At 42.2% G+C, this 13,395-nt stretch overlaps 1 protein-coding gene across 42 annotated transcripts in view; it reads right to left on the bottom strand.

Annotated features, from left to right (window-relative positions):
- Positions 1-13,395, bottom strand: part of obsl1b (obscurin like cytoskeletal adaptor 1b) — a 70,134-nt gene that overhangs the window by 39,547 nt on the left and 17,192 nt on the right. For 18 of the 42 annotated variants that reach the window (XR_016490482.1, XR_016490483.1, XM_090215272.1 and 15 more), the window contains 10 exons: positions 8,436-8,711; positions 7,108-7,383; positions 6,229-6,504; positions 5,641-5,916; positions 4,696-4,980; positions 3,835-4,110; positions 3,311-3,583; positions 2,871-3,146; positions 2,385-2,660; positions 1,874-2,149 (listed from right to left, as the gene is read on the bottom strand). Coding sequence is in view for 37 of the 42 variants with exons in the window: in XM_090215272.1 (XP_090071398.1) it covers positions 1,874-2,149; positions 2,385-2,660; positions 2,871-3,146; positions 3,311-3,583; positions 3,835-4,110; positions 4,696-4,980; positions 5,641-5,916; positions 6,229-6,504; positions 7,108-7,383; positions 8,436-8,711 (2,766 nt within the window). In the remaining 5 variants the exon portion in view is untranslated. Of the gene's footprint in view, positions 1-1,873; positions 2,150-2,384; positions 2,661-2,870; positions 3,147-3,310; positions 3,584-3,834; positions 4,111-4,695; positions 4,981-5,640; positions 5,917-6,228; positions 6,505-7,107; positions 7,384-8,435; positions 8,712-13,395 lie in introns of those variants that run through there. The other 24 variants (XR_016490484.1, XR_016490485.1, XM_090215275.1 and 21 more) reach the window with 3 other exon arrangements.

Raw genomic sequence — 13,395 nt, 5'->3', positions numbered from 1 at the left:
AATTCCCCGTATCACAATTCCAATGGGTCAGAAGTTTACATACACTAAGTTGACCGTGCCGTTAAACAGCTTGGAAAATTCCAGAAAATGATGTCATGGCTTTAGAAACTTCTGATAGGCTAATTGACGTAATTTGAGTCAATTGGAGGTGTACCTGTGGATGTATTTCAAGGCCAAGTCTGGTTCACCCTTGGGAGCAATTTCCAAACGCCTGAAGGTACCGGGTTCAGCTGTACAAATAATAGTACGCAAGTATAAACACCATGGGACAAGGCAGCCTTCATAACGCTCAGGAAGGAGATGCGTTCTGTCTCATAGAGATGAACGTACTTTGGTGCAAAAAGTGCAAATCAATCCCAGAACAACAGTAAAGGACATTGTGACGATGCTGGAGGAAACAAGTACAAAAGTATCTATTTCCACAGTAAAACAAGTCCTACATCAACATAACCTGAATGGCCGCTCAGCAAGGAATAAGTCACTGTCCACAAAACTGCCATAAAGAAGCCAGACTACGGTTTGCAACTGCACATGGGGACAAAGATCATACTTTTTGGAGAAACGTCCTCTGGTCTGATGAAACAATAATACAGCTGTTTGGCCATAATGACCATCATTAGGTTTGGAGGAAAATGGGAAGGGTTGCAAGCTTGAAGAACACCATCCCAACCGTGAAGCACGCGGGTGGCAGCATCATGTTGTGGTGGTGCTTTGATGCAGGAGGGACTGATGCACTTCCCAAAATAAATGGCATCATGAGGTAGGACAATTATGTGGATGTATTGAAGCAACATCTCAAGACATCAGTCAGGAAGTTAAAGCTTAGTTGCAAATGGGTCTTGCAAATGGACGATGACCCCAAGCATACTTCCAAAGTTGTGGCAAAATGGCTTAAGGACAACAAATGCAAGGTATTTATTGGAGTGGCCATAACAAAGCCTTGACCTCAATCCAATAGAACATTTGTTGGCAGAACTGAAAAGGCGTGTGCGTGCAAGGAGGCCTACACACCTGCCTCAGTTACACCAGCTCTGTCAGGAGGAATGGGTCAAAATTCACCCAATTTATTGTGGGAAGCTTGTGGAAGGCTACCCGAAACGTTTGACCCAAGTTAGCCACGTTAAGGAAATGCTACCAAATACTAATTGAGTGTATGTAAACTTCTGACCCACTGGGAATGTGATGAAATAAATAAAAGCTGAAATAAATAAATCTCTCTACTCTTATTCTGACATTTCACATTCTTAAAATAAAGTGGTTATCCTAGCTGACCTAAGACAGGGAATCTTTACTTGGATCAAGTGTCAGGAATTGTGAAAAACTGAGTTTAAATGTATTTGGCTAAGGTGTATGTAAACCTCTGACTTCTGATGATGATGCAGACAATTACATTGATCGAAGCTACAATCTATCTGTAATATTAAAGCTGATCTACCCCCTAAATTAAAAAATGTAATTAAATAATAAATAAACGGGGCTCTCAGACAAAACCGTCAGGAAGTTAATAGGCTTTACAGGGACTGATTCATTAAGCAAATTGCCTTGATAAAACAATTAAAATAAACAGATCAAAGTTAGTAAAAATCATGATGCACACCAGATGATGGCGGTAACACGTGTCTTCCTCTATCTTTTTCACTACAAAACATAGAAATGTGCTGTTTTCACATATGTTTATGTTGGAGTGGTGTTGGAGATGATGAATATGAAGTTGACATGTGTATTTATTTCTCTGTTAACTAACACAAACATGCAATGCTTCATGAAGCCTTCATAAACCTTTTGTAAGGACTATATAGACACTTCAGATTTTTTTTAGAATGTGACGTTACATAAACAAGATAGCATGAACCTACGAAACAAGAATTTGTACCTTTCACGGTGATATAGAACACCATCTTATCATCCCCGGCATCACAGGTGTACTCTCCAGAGTCGTCGATCTCAGCATTTAAAACCACCAGTGAACGGAAAACACCCTGCTCCTCACTACAGTAGCGCTCATTGTCATCTATTTTTTTGTTGTCTTTGTACCAGACGACCATGCAGTTGGCTCTTGAAAGCTCACACCCTAAGACAATGTCATCTGATGCGAAGAACTGCTTTTGAGTATTCACATCGTTTTTGCTCAGGATCTTTACAGGTGTCTCTGAGAATGAAAACAGCGAGAAAGCAAGTAAAGGGTACTTTAATGGGCATCTGAATGGAGTAACATAAAGTGGAAGGTACTCTAATGGGCAGCTGTATGGATTAACATATTGTGAAACGTACTCTAATGGGCATCTGTATAAGAGTAACATGAACAGTGACAAAGCAAGTGAAAGGTACTGTAACAGGCATTTGTATGAACTAACATGAATATGTGATTCAATTTATATATCTACCTTTGATCTTGACCTGGAAGTCCATCACATCATCCTTGGCGTCACAGACATATTGCCCAGCGTCCTCCAATGTCATGGAGTGGATGGTTAATTGCCGCATGACGCCATCCTCAATAACGGTGACATTACTGCTCTCTTCCATTTCCTCTCCATTCTTCTTCCAGCTTACAGTGGCATTTGATCTAGACACCTCACAGTCAAGAACCAAAGAATCTCCAACAAACATCTCGACCCGACTTGCCATCTTTCTTGGGCGTACGAAACGGACAGGAGGATCTATGGATAAAAAAAACATCACTTAAAAATTAAGCATCTCTTCAGCAGTAAAGGGGTTTCTTCTTGTGACATATGATGCACTCTGCACCAGCAACAGATCACTAAGGTACCATTAATAAGTTAACACTCATAAGTAATCTGTCTGTTTCTACTTTGGATATCAAGTGCCCTTGAAAAAAGTATATGATAGTAGACATCTGTAGTAGGCACCTGCAATGTTGACAAAGAACGTCATGTTGTCATCAGCCGTATCGCACACATATTCTGCTGAATCTTTGACTGTGGTCTCAGGTATAATGAGTCTCCTGTAGACCCCATCCACCTCTAAGATGAGGTTGTCATTTTCCTCCACCTCAAGCCCGTCCCTATACCAACGCACCACAGCATTGGGCCTTGAGATCTCACAGCTCAACACCATCCTCTCAGATGTTTGCTGGCAGAGCTCCATTTGCGACTGACTTGGAGATATAATTTGTACTGGAGGCTCTAGAAAAAGACAGCACCGACAATGCATCAAGACATGCAGTATGACCAAAACACTTAATTGTTTGAGTAAATAATGATCTCGTGACAGAGCAAGCCAGTTACTACAGCAAGCATTGTGAACCTGCATGAAAACAAGATGTTATGCTCTTGATTGCTCTCCTTACCTGTTATGCTGAGATTAAAGAATATTGAATCATCAGCCGTGTCACAGACATATTCGCCAGAGTCTTCGACTCCACTACAAAGAATCTTCAGTCGCCTGTAAGGGCCCTCAATCTTAAGTTTAATGTTTTCGCTTTCTTGCAACTTTTGCCCATCCTTGAACCAGTTTACGACACCATTTAGACGTGAGAGTTCACAGCTGAGAATGATCTCCTCCGGCACATGCCGATCAAGGTGGACATCTTCTTTAGGGTATACAATCATCACTGGTGGCTCTGTAGATGACACAGAGTTACGTGAGTGAGAACAGAACAGCAAGCATGACATCTCAGTATCACAAGTCATAGCATAGTCTTCAATGCGCAATTCACAATTGACAAATGCTTGTTTTACAGTTAGTCACATAGCTTATGAATGCAGTATGCCACTAGATTATGAATCATTCACAAAAATGATATTCTGTAGGCTTGATCTGATGTTGTACTTCATTCATAGTAAGAATGAAATGTCCTTGCTAAGTCATTACCTCGTATGTTAACCTTGAACATTAAAGCTCTGTCTCCGGCACGACATGTGTATGTCCCAGAGTCTGACAGCTGAGCTGACTGGATGGTCAGCATCCTAACAGTGCAATCTGCGTGTACAGCAATGTTGTCACTAGACTGCGTTTCAACCCCATCTTTGTACCACTGGACAATGGCGTCAACCCTGGAAACCTCACAGGACATAACAAGACGATCTTGTTCCACAACACTTTTGAAGAGGTCTTCCTCAGGGATATCAACAAACGTCACCGGAGGTGCTGCAGAAAGCAATATAAATGGTTCAGTGGAGTGAAATAACAAGAGAAGTCTTATTAGATGTAAAAGGCCTGCTTTGTGCAGGTTAAACATGCATTGACTTCAAGCACTGACGATGATGCATTGACTTCAAGCATTGCCGAGGATTGCCTGGATAGTTCTAGAGAAGTCTGCGTCCACTGTTGAAGCAAAGATAAACGGTTAATAAAAGCTGTGCAATGATGAACTGTAGTGCAATTAAGTAATTGGGAAAATGACAGATCACGGTACATGCTTTTTTTCTCCTCCGATGGCCTCTTCAGGTGTTTAGCCTTTAATGAAAAGTATCAAAATATCTTATGAATGGCAACAAGAGATGACAAAAGGGAAAAAAGTATTATGATGACCATAGCTCAGTTTAAGAACACAAATGGCTCCTACGTTATGTGTTTCTAAGGGTAGATGCATAAGTAGCTCCTAAAAGCAAAACTCAATGAACATGTCCAATGTCCAAAGATTGCGTGCTCTGAAAAGGATTTTTTTTATCTGCAACATGAAGTTATTAGTCACGCCGAACTTGACATTAACGGAAAAGCTTTACATGTCACCTTTCACATCCACATAGAATTCGCTGATATCATCGGCTGTTTTACAACTGTACACCCCAGAGCTTGAAAATGTGGCTGATTGGATAACCAGGGTCCTCATGGTGCCCTCTGATTGGATGTGTATTCCATATTGAGGGAGGAGCTTTATTCCATCCTTGTACCAACAGATCTGTCCACTGGGGTCTGAGAGCTCACATTGCAGTACAATAGGACAGCCTGCTTCAATGGACGTGTTCCTCTCAACCTCTGGGGCAGCTGAGAACCTCACTGGTGGAGCTATAGGTGCTTTAATTAATTTAAAGAAATATATTCAATGGAGGTATCATTCTAACATTAACATGTACATACAAAAGCAATTTGATTAAGTAAATCTGAAGATGTATGATATTATGTGGCTACCGTCCTGGCTACTTGTTAGATACTAAAAAGAGGGCACAATTGATTAATAGTTGTGTCTAGAGTCACCAGAGTTGAAGTTATTGCTTTAACAAATTTCTATTTTGTAAATATCATGAGATGATTTGAAGGAGATAGTGGTACTTCACTCATCTCAGGAGGTTAGACACTTGAATGCTGAAGCTATTAGATACACTGCTTTGAGTATAGCTTTCCAATTTGTACCTGAAAAGGTATTGCTTTTCCGAGAGTAATTAGTGGTAAATCTCACAGATCCTTTGAATTAAATGTATTCATTTAATTCCATGCAATCAAAATCAGCATTTCTCTTAGTCGAATCTGCTACTAGAAATACTATCAAGGATCCACTTTTCTACTGTGTATATCACATAACTACCTCTTCCAAACGATGCTTAGGCCTGCTAATGACTGATGGAATTTAAATGAAGATTTGATGTTCAATACAAACCTGAACGCTTGCACACATTACAAAGCATTAATCAACATATTAGTTAGTGATTTTGACCAAACTCAAAATTCTTAGATCACCTGCAACATCCACCTTGAATGCTATGCAGTCATCTAAAGCCTCACAGCTGTACACCCCAGAGTGACTGAGCTCTGCTGATTGGAGGATCACAGCCCTCAAAGCGCCCTCTGATTGGATGTCGACTCCATTCTCTGGGAGGAGCTTTGTTCCATCCTTGTACCAGAACACCTGGGCAGTTGGATCTGAGAGCTCACATTGTAGAACAATGGGGCAGCCTGCTTCAATGAACTTGTTCCTCACAACTTCTGGAAGTGCTGAAAACCTCACGGGAAGAGCTATGGGGTTTTCAAAGCATTTAGGAAAAATATTTAACAAAACACGAAATGCACCTGTTTCAAAGTGCTGATTCTTGTTCTATGTTATGTTAAAAAGCTATGGGTACCTTTAAAACCTACTGTAGATCCCCATTTTTCAGGGATACACTCATTATTACAAAGATATATATATATATACTGTATCACAACTATTAGTTACAATACAAAAACGTAATGAAATGGATATTACTATTGGTTCTTTGTAAGTCATATAGAACATGTGCTACACCCCTAAAAAGCTGTTAAAAAGGGATGCATAAAGAGGAAAATCACCTTGAACATCCACCTTGAATGTCATTGCATCGTCAGCAAGACTACAGCAGTAGAGCCCAGAGTCAGAGAGCTCCGCAGAGTGAATTACTAGTCTCTTCACATTGGCTTCACTTTGGATATCGAGGCCAGTTTTGGGAAATAGTTTCATTTCATCTTTAGACCAGCAGACCTGGGCTAGAGGATCTGAGAGCTCACACTGCAGTACAATGGGAGTACCAATTTCTACCGACTTGTTCCTCTCCATTGGTGAAAGTGGCATGATCTTCTGTGATGGAGCTAAAGGTTATGAATATGTGTGGGGAGAAAATGGTATGGCTTTGAAGTTGTGTTGCAAGACAATTGTATTAAGTCTTGTGCACACCGGTTGCGTCAAACTGTATGTGTTCTGGTGGAAGTCCATTTATTTCAATGGAAGGCAATCCGCAACTGCTCTGACTCATCTGCCGGACTAGGTTGCGGTGCATAGCTCTGTGTGCAGTGTGTCGCACACAGAGGATGTTACCAACTTGCTTTGCGGTGTGGTATCAGACACGTAAGTAGATAATGTGTAGCGTGATTCTTTTTGTTATGTTGTGGCGCATGGACTAAGACTACGTAAAATGTACTGTACGGCAATGTAATATTGCAACCTGTGTGCACGGGACGTTAGGCTACTTCATTGATTAAAAAACACATATTGATCTAGCGGTGCTAAAGTTCAAGTAGTTGTGGAAGGAAAGTAGTAGTTAATGTCCTCCCAGACCATCAAATATAAGAACACATTAGATACTGTAAGAGTTAAGGAAAATATTGCAATAAATGAACAGTGGCTACACCAATGAGAATATAAGCATAAGCTCCTATTATGTGTTGTGTAGCTACAAAATAGATGCAAATCACCTTTGATCTCCACTTTAAATGTGATGGTATCACCTGCTGTTGAGCACTCATATGTTCCACCATGTAATATTTCAGCTGATTGGATGAGTAGTGTCCTTTTGATGCCATCTGACTGGATTTCCATTCCACTTTGAGATAGGAGCTTTGTTCCATCCTTGTACCAGTACACCTCGGCAGTTGGATCTGAGAGCTCACATTGCAGTATAATGGGGCAGCCATCTTCAATGAACTTGTTCCTTTCAGCTTCTGGAAGTGCTGAGAACCTCACAGGTGGAGCTATGGGTGTCAATGATTATAAAGGGGATCACAATGTTAATTTTCTTACATGTTTTTAAATTATTCAAAGATTTTGAAGATATGCAATACATGTATTTCATTATGAGGGAAGAAACTGCAAGCAGAGCAAACTGATTAAGACCTGGCTCAAATGACAGAAAAACATTAAAACGAGATGCCAGACACAGTTAACAAAGATAAGACACAAAGCAGGAACAAACAAGAACCGAAGAGCAGAGAGTGCAAGAGTCAAGGATTGTGCAATCTCAAAGCAGCTAAAGGTTTACAGAGAATAACATGAAGGACAAGAGACAGGCAAATGAGGTAACAAATGACAAAGAGGTGTCTTCATAAGAATGAAGGAGGATAAAAGGAATTTGTTAAACAAAAGATAAAGGTAATTGTTTAAATAAAAGATGAGTCAAGATGTGGTAAGTAGGCACCAGGGCATAATTCACATGCGTATCAATGGATACTTACAGAATGGTTTGGCATTTGCAATATCCCCCTAACAACCAATTGTAAGTTATGTACCAGTACACTAATCTCAATAGCCAAATAGGTATGAACAAATTCTCCTCAAATGTTGTCCATTGGTTCGTCACTACCTTATTTTTATCTGCATATTCGGTCACCATATTACTTGAACATATTGTCATCTTAGTAATGGTTGTGTTTTCATGTGATTGTTTAGCCTTCATAGAAGACTATCCACTAATTGTGTGGCTGAAATAAGTACCCCATCATCAAGGCTATCTGTAACATGATTAAGTTTGGCTTCGGCCAGTTAGGGCAGTATACAGACTAGATATCTGTGCACTTAACTTTCACGTTAATTATTAATTGTGAGTTATGCGTGCAGATCTCAGGTGTGAGTATCTACTGTATAAGATCACGAAACAATGGAAACAAACAATGGAAACGGACAAGTGATATCTTTTCTGTTAGATACTCTGCCAAGCAACACCAAACACCACCAGCCATCAGTTAGTTACCACTGCAGAACATGATTGTTTGATTTTTAATTAATTTATAGATAGTTTTAACATCACCTTTTACTTCCACAGTGAATTGGAGGCCATCTTCCATTGTCTCGCAACGGTACACTCCAGAGTGAGACAGCTCTGCTGATTGGATAACTAGAGTTCTCATAGTTCCATCTGATTGTATGTCTACTCCACTTTGGGTTAGGAGCTTTGTTCCATCCTTGTACCAGTACACCTTGATGGTGGGATCTGAGAGCTCACATTGCAGTACAATGGGGTAGCCTGATTTGATGTACTTTTTCTTGTCAGCTTCAGAAATTGCTGAAAACTTCGGAGGTGGAGCTACAGGGTTTAATATGAAGAAAATGTGGGTTACTGAACATGTAATGTCGGCTTATCATCTGAAATCATCTGCAACATTCTCTACTGAACATTCATTGACTTGTTTCATATATCGAGAAATTTGAAGGAAAACCTGAAATGTGTGATATAACGCCTACAAAACACTGTCACAAGCATGACAGACCTAATACCTGCTGTAACATTCCACCACCAATTATATCTGATTTAAATCAGGGTTGGGCTCAATTCAGAATGCAGTATTTTAACGATCAAGTTGACCCTGAGGCCTTCAAAAATAAGCCAAACAAATGAAATTGTTGGTGGAAAAAATAATTGGTTATTCTAAGCACAAAGGTTAAAAGAGTATTTGAACACTGTTTCCAGAGAAAAGTTATATATCCTTTGGCAGTATGACTGAGTGGAACTTATTTAATTACACCAGAAAGGAAAAGAGTAAAAGAGCAGGGTTTAGTCCACCCAAAGTCTGTCCACATGAAGCAGATCATTAATAATTAAGCAAATGAGTAGTTTTTGCATGGCGGAGTCGAGATAAAAACAAATAGTTATTTTTGTCCAAGAAGACCAAGAACAAGACGCAGCGTGAGTAGAGTAACACATATTTTTCATAAACCGAAACTCAGCAAAACAAAAACAAACAAGCACCAACGAAAAGCTACTGGTACACACAGGCAACTATCCGTAGACAAGATTTTTATTTTACCTTTATCTAACTAGGCAAGTCAGTTAAGAACATATTCTTATTTTCAATGACGGCCTAGGAACATTGGGTTAACTGCCTGTTCAGGGGCAGAACAACAGATTTGAATTTGCAACCTTATGGTTACTAGTCCAACACGCTAACCACTAGGCTACCCTGCCGCCCCAGATCCCACAAATAACAAATGAGGAAATTGCTACCTAAATATGATCCCCAATCAGAGACAACAATAAATAGCTGTCTCTAATTGTTAACCATATCAGGCCAACATAGACATACAAAAACTCCAGATGACCCACCCTAGTCACTATCATGCCCCAACCAACATAGAGAATAAACAGCTTACTATGGGCGTGACAGTACTCCCCCCCAAAGGTGCGGACTCCGACCGCAAAACCTGACTCAATAGGGGAGGGTCCGGGTGGGCATCTATGATGGATGACAGACCGTGGGTCGTTGCCGGAGGAACCGGATTGTGGATTGTCACAGGAGGATCTGGACAGAGAAGCCTTGCTGACAGCTCCGGGCAGAGAACCCTTGCTGAAAGCTCCGGACCGCCGACCGTCATTGGAGACTCCGGACCGCCGACCGTCGCTGGAGGCTTCGGACCACAGACCGTCGCTGGAGGATCCGGACCGCAGATCGTCTCAGGAGGTTCCGGACCGCGGACCGTCTCAGGAGATTCCGGACTGCTCTCTCTAATTCTCTCTTTCTTTCTCTCTCTCGGAGGACCTGAGCCCTAGGACCATGCCTCAGGACTACCTGACATGATGACTCCTTGCTGTCCCCAGTCCACCTGACCGTAGACCGTCTCAGGAGGTTCCGGACTGTAGACCTTCTTTGGAGGTTCTGGACTGTGAAACGTCACCGGAAGCTCTGGACTTGAAACTGTCGCCGGAAGCTCTGGACTGGGAACTGTCGCCGGAAGCTCTGGACTGTGGAGGTGCACTGGAGGCCTGATGCGTGGAACCGGTACAGGTGGCACCGGGCTGATGACACGCACCTCAGGGCGAATGGGGGAGGAGGCACAGGATGTACTGGACTGTGGAAGCGCACTCGAGACCTGATGCGTGAGACCGGTACAGGTGGCACCGGGCTGATGACACGCACCTCAGGGCGAGTGCGGGAAGGAGGCACAGGACGTACTGACCTCTGGAGGCGCACTGGAGGTCTAGAGTGCAGAGCTGGCACAACCCTTCCTGCCTGGATGCTCAGTCCAGCCCGGAAAGTGTGGGAAGCTAGCACAGGATGCACTGGGCTATGAAGGTGCACTGGGGATACCGTGCATAGAGCTGGCGCAGGATATCCTGGGCCGAAGAGACGCACTGGAGGCCAGGAGCGCTGAGCCGGCACAATCCGTCCTGGCTGAATGCCCAATCTCTAGTGGTGTGGGGGCTGTGCTTTGGCAAAGTGGGTGGGGTTATATCCTTCCTGTTTGGCCCTGTCCGGGGGTGTCCTCGGATGGGGCCACAGTGTCTCCTGACCCCTCCTGTCTCAGCCTCCAGTATTTATGCTGCAGTAGTTTATGTGTCGGGGGGCTAGGGTCAGTTTGTTATATCTGGAGTACTTCTCCTGTCCTATTCGTTGTCCTGTGTGAATTTAAGTGTGCTCTCTCTAATTCTCTCTTTCTTTCTCTCTCTCGGAGGACCTGAGCCCTAGGACCATGCCTCAGGACTACATGATGACTCCTTGCTGTCCCCAGTCCACCTGGCCATGCTGCTGCTCCAGTTTCAACTGTTCCGCCTTATTATTATTGGACCATGCTGGTCATTTATGAACATTTGAACATCTTGGCCATGTTCTGTTATAATCTCCACCCGGCACAGCCAGAAGAGGACTGGCCACCCCACATAGCCTGGTTCCTCTCTAGGTTTCTTCCTAGGTTTTGGCCTTTCTAGGGAGTTTTTCCTAGCCACCGTGCTTCTACACCTGCATTGCTTGCTGTTTGGGGTTTTAGGCTGGGTTTCTGTACAGCACTTTGAGATATCAGATGATGTCCGAAGGGCTATATAAATACATTTGATTTGATTTGATTTGAATCTAGCACGGCAACTGCGGGGAGCTGGGAACAGAGCGCACCGGGCTATGAATGCATACTGGAGACATTGTGTGCATCACTGCATAACACGGTGCCTGACCAGTCACATGCTCCCCATGGTAAGTACGGGGAGTTGGCTCAGGTCTAAACCCTACCTCCACCAATCTCCCCGTATGCCTGCCTCTCGGGCTGCCTCTCGTGCTTCCGTCGTTGGGCTATCTCCTCGTATCGTCGCCGTTCTGCTTTCGCTGCCTCTATCTCCTCCTTCGGACGGTGATACTCCCCGGCCCTTGTCCAGGGTCCTGCTCCCTCCAGGATTTCCTCCCAGGTACATTCCTCCTGGCCACGCTGCTTGGTCTGTTTTTGGTGGGATCTTCTGTCACGTTCGTCGTAATGAGTAGACCAAGGAGCAGCGTGAGTAGAGTTCCACATATTTTTAATAAACCGAAACTCAACAAAACAATACAAACAAGCACAAATGAAACATGAAGCTACTGGTGCACACAGGCAACTATCCGTAGACAAGACAAGACAAATAACAAATGAGGAAATGGCTACTTAAATATGATCCCCAATCAGAGACATTGATGAACAGCTGTCTCTGATTGGGAACCATATCAGGCCAACATAGACATACAAAACCCCTAGATAACCCACCCTAGTCACTATCACGCCCCAACCAACATAGAGAATAAACAGCTACTTATGGTCAGGGTCGTGACAATTTTAATATGTAATGCTTATTTGAAATGCAATAGAAGTTTCGTAATGAGTAGGTTGTTACGAGTGTACTGATGTAAGTGGGATGCACATGACATCAACATGTCAACACCCCTTACTGAATATTTAAAAAGTATTCAAATAACGAGATGTATCCACCAATCCAAAGAGAGAACAGGAGCTTGACATCCTGCCGTTCCACTCTGAGGACAACGGCATAGGCATCTCGTCATTATATCCATAATCTCTGATTGCACCAAATCACATTTTACATTCCTGTCACTCAAACTCAAATTCTACATCCAGTAAGGTGTTCAATTCAATTAGAATTTCAACTCATGAGTTTTATAGTAGTCAATTCCAAAATTCTTAATTGAGCAAAACCCTGATTTTGGGAGAGAAGAAATCTCAAGGGGGGGGTAATGAAGGGAGGGTGACCACTGAGGGGGAGGGTGACCACTGAAACTGCATTGAATGAATTCACAATGATTATCAAAAATGCAGTCAATGATCCTCAATGATCCAGATTTTATGGGATGCCATTAAAGGTGTTATTAAAACCAGTGCAACTGCATTCACATCTGGGCTGAATAAATCAAAATTAAAGAACATTTCAGAATTGGAGAAGTTATTAACACTTTTTCAGACCAGGTAGCGACTACTCTTCTCAAAGTCAAGACAGAACTAAATCTACTGGTAACACAGACAGCAGAATTTTCCATCCATCGAATTAGACGCAACCATTAATTCCAAATAGCGGATATTGCAAGTATTGAATCTGAATCAGGTGAATTACTATCAGAAAAAAAGTATATATATATACATAATTAAAAAATCCTGAACCAATACTTGTACTTGACTCCCCCATCTCACCCCCTTCTAGCTCTGACTTTGCTGATTGCTACTTTATTGAGGAAAAGTGTACTTACGATGTCTGTGATACATGGCTGTCCCATCTACAGTAGCTATCTTAAGATGAATGCACTAACTGTAAGTCACTCTGGATAAGAGCGTCTGCTAAATGACTAAAATGTTCAACGTAAATGTAGAACCAAAATTCATCAACCAAAGATTATCCCGCTTCTATATTGTACACCTCGTATAATGTACACCTCGTATTGTAAATAAATCGATTGAGTAATTGATTGAGTAATTCAAAAATATATATAAGAACTCCTCTTCTTTCAACTGAGGAAGCTGGCTTGCTG

The sequence above is a fragment of the Oncorhynchus mykiss genome, chromosome 22 (assembly GCF_057628025.1).
Source record: "Oncorhynchus mykiss isolate SJ-2025 chromosome 22, ASM5762802v1, whole genome shotgun sequence".
Classification (NCBI taxonomy): domain Eukaryota; kingdom Metazoa; phylum Chordata; class Actinopteri; order Salmoniformes; family Salmonidae; genus Oncorhynchus; species Oncorhynchus mykiss.
Note: the sequence above shows the minus strand (reverse complement) of the source record. Positions and strands in the feature narration are given on the sequence as shown.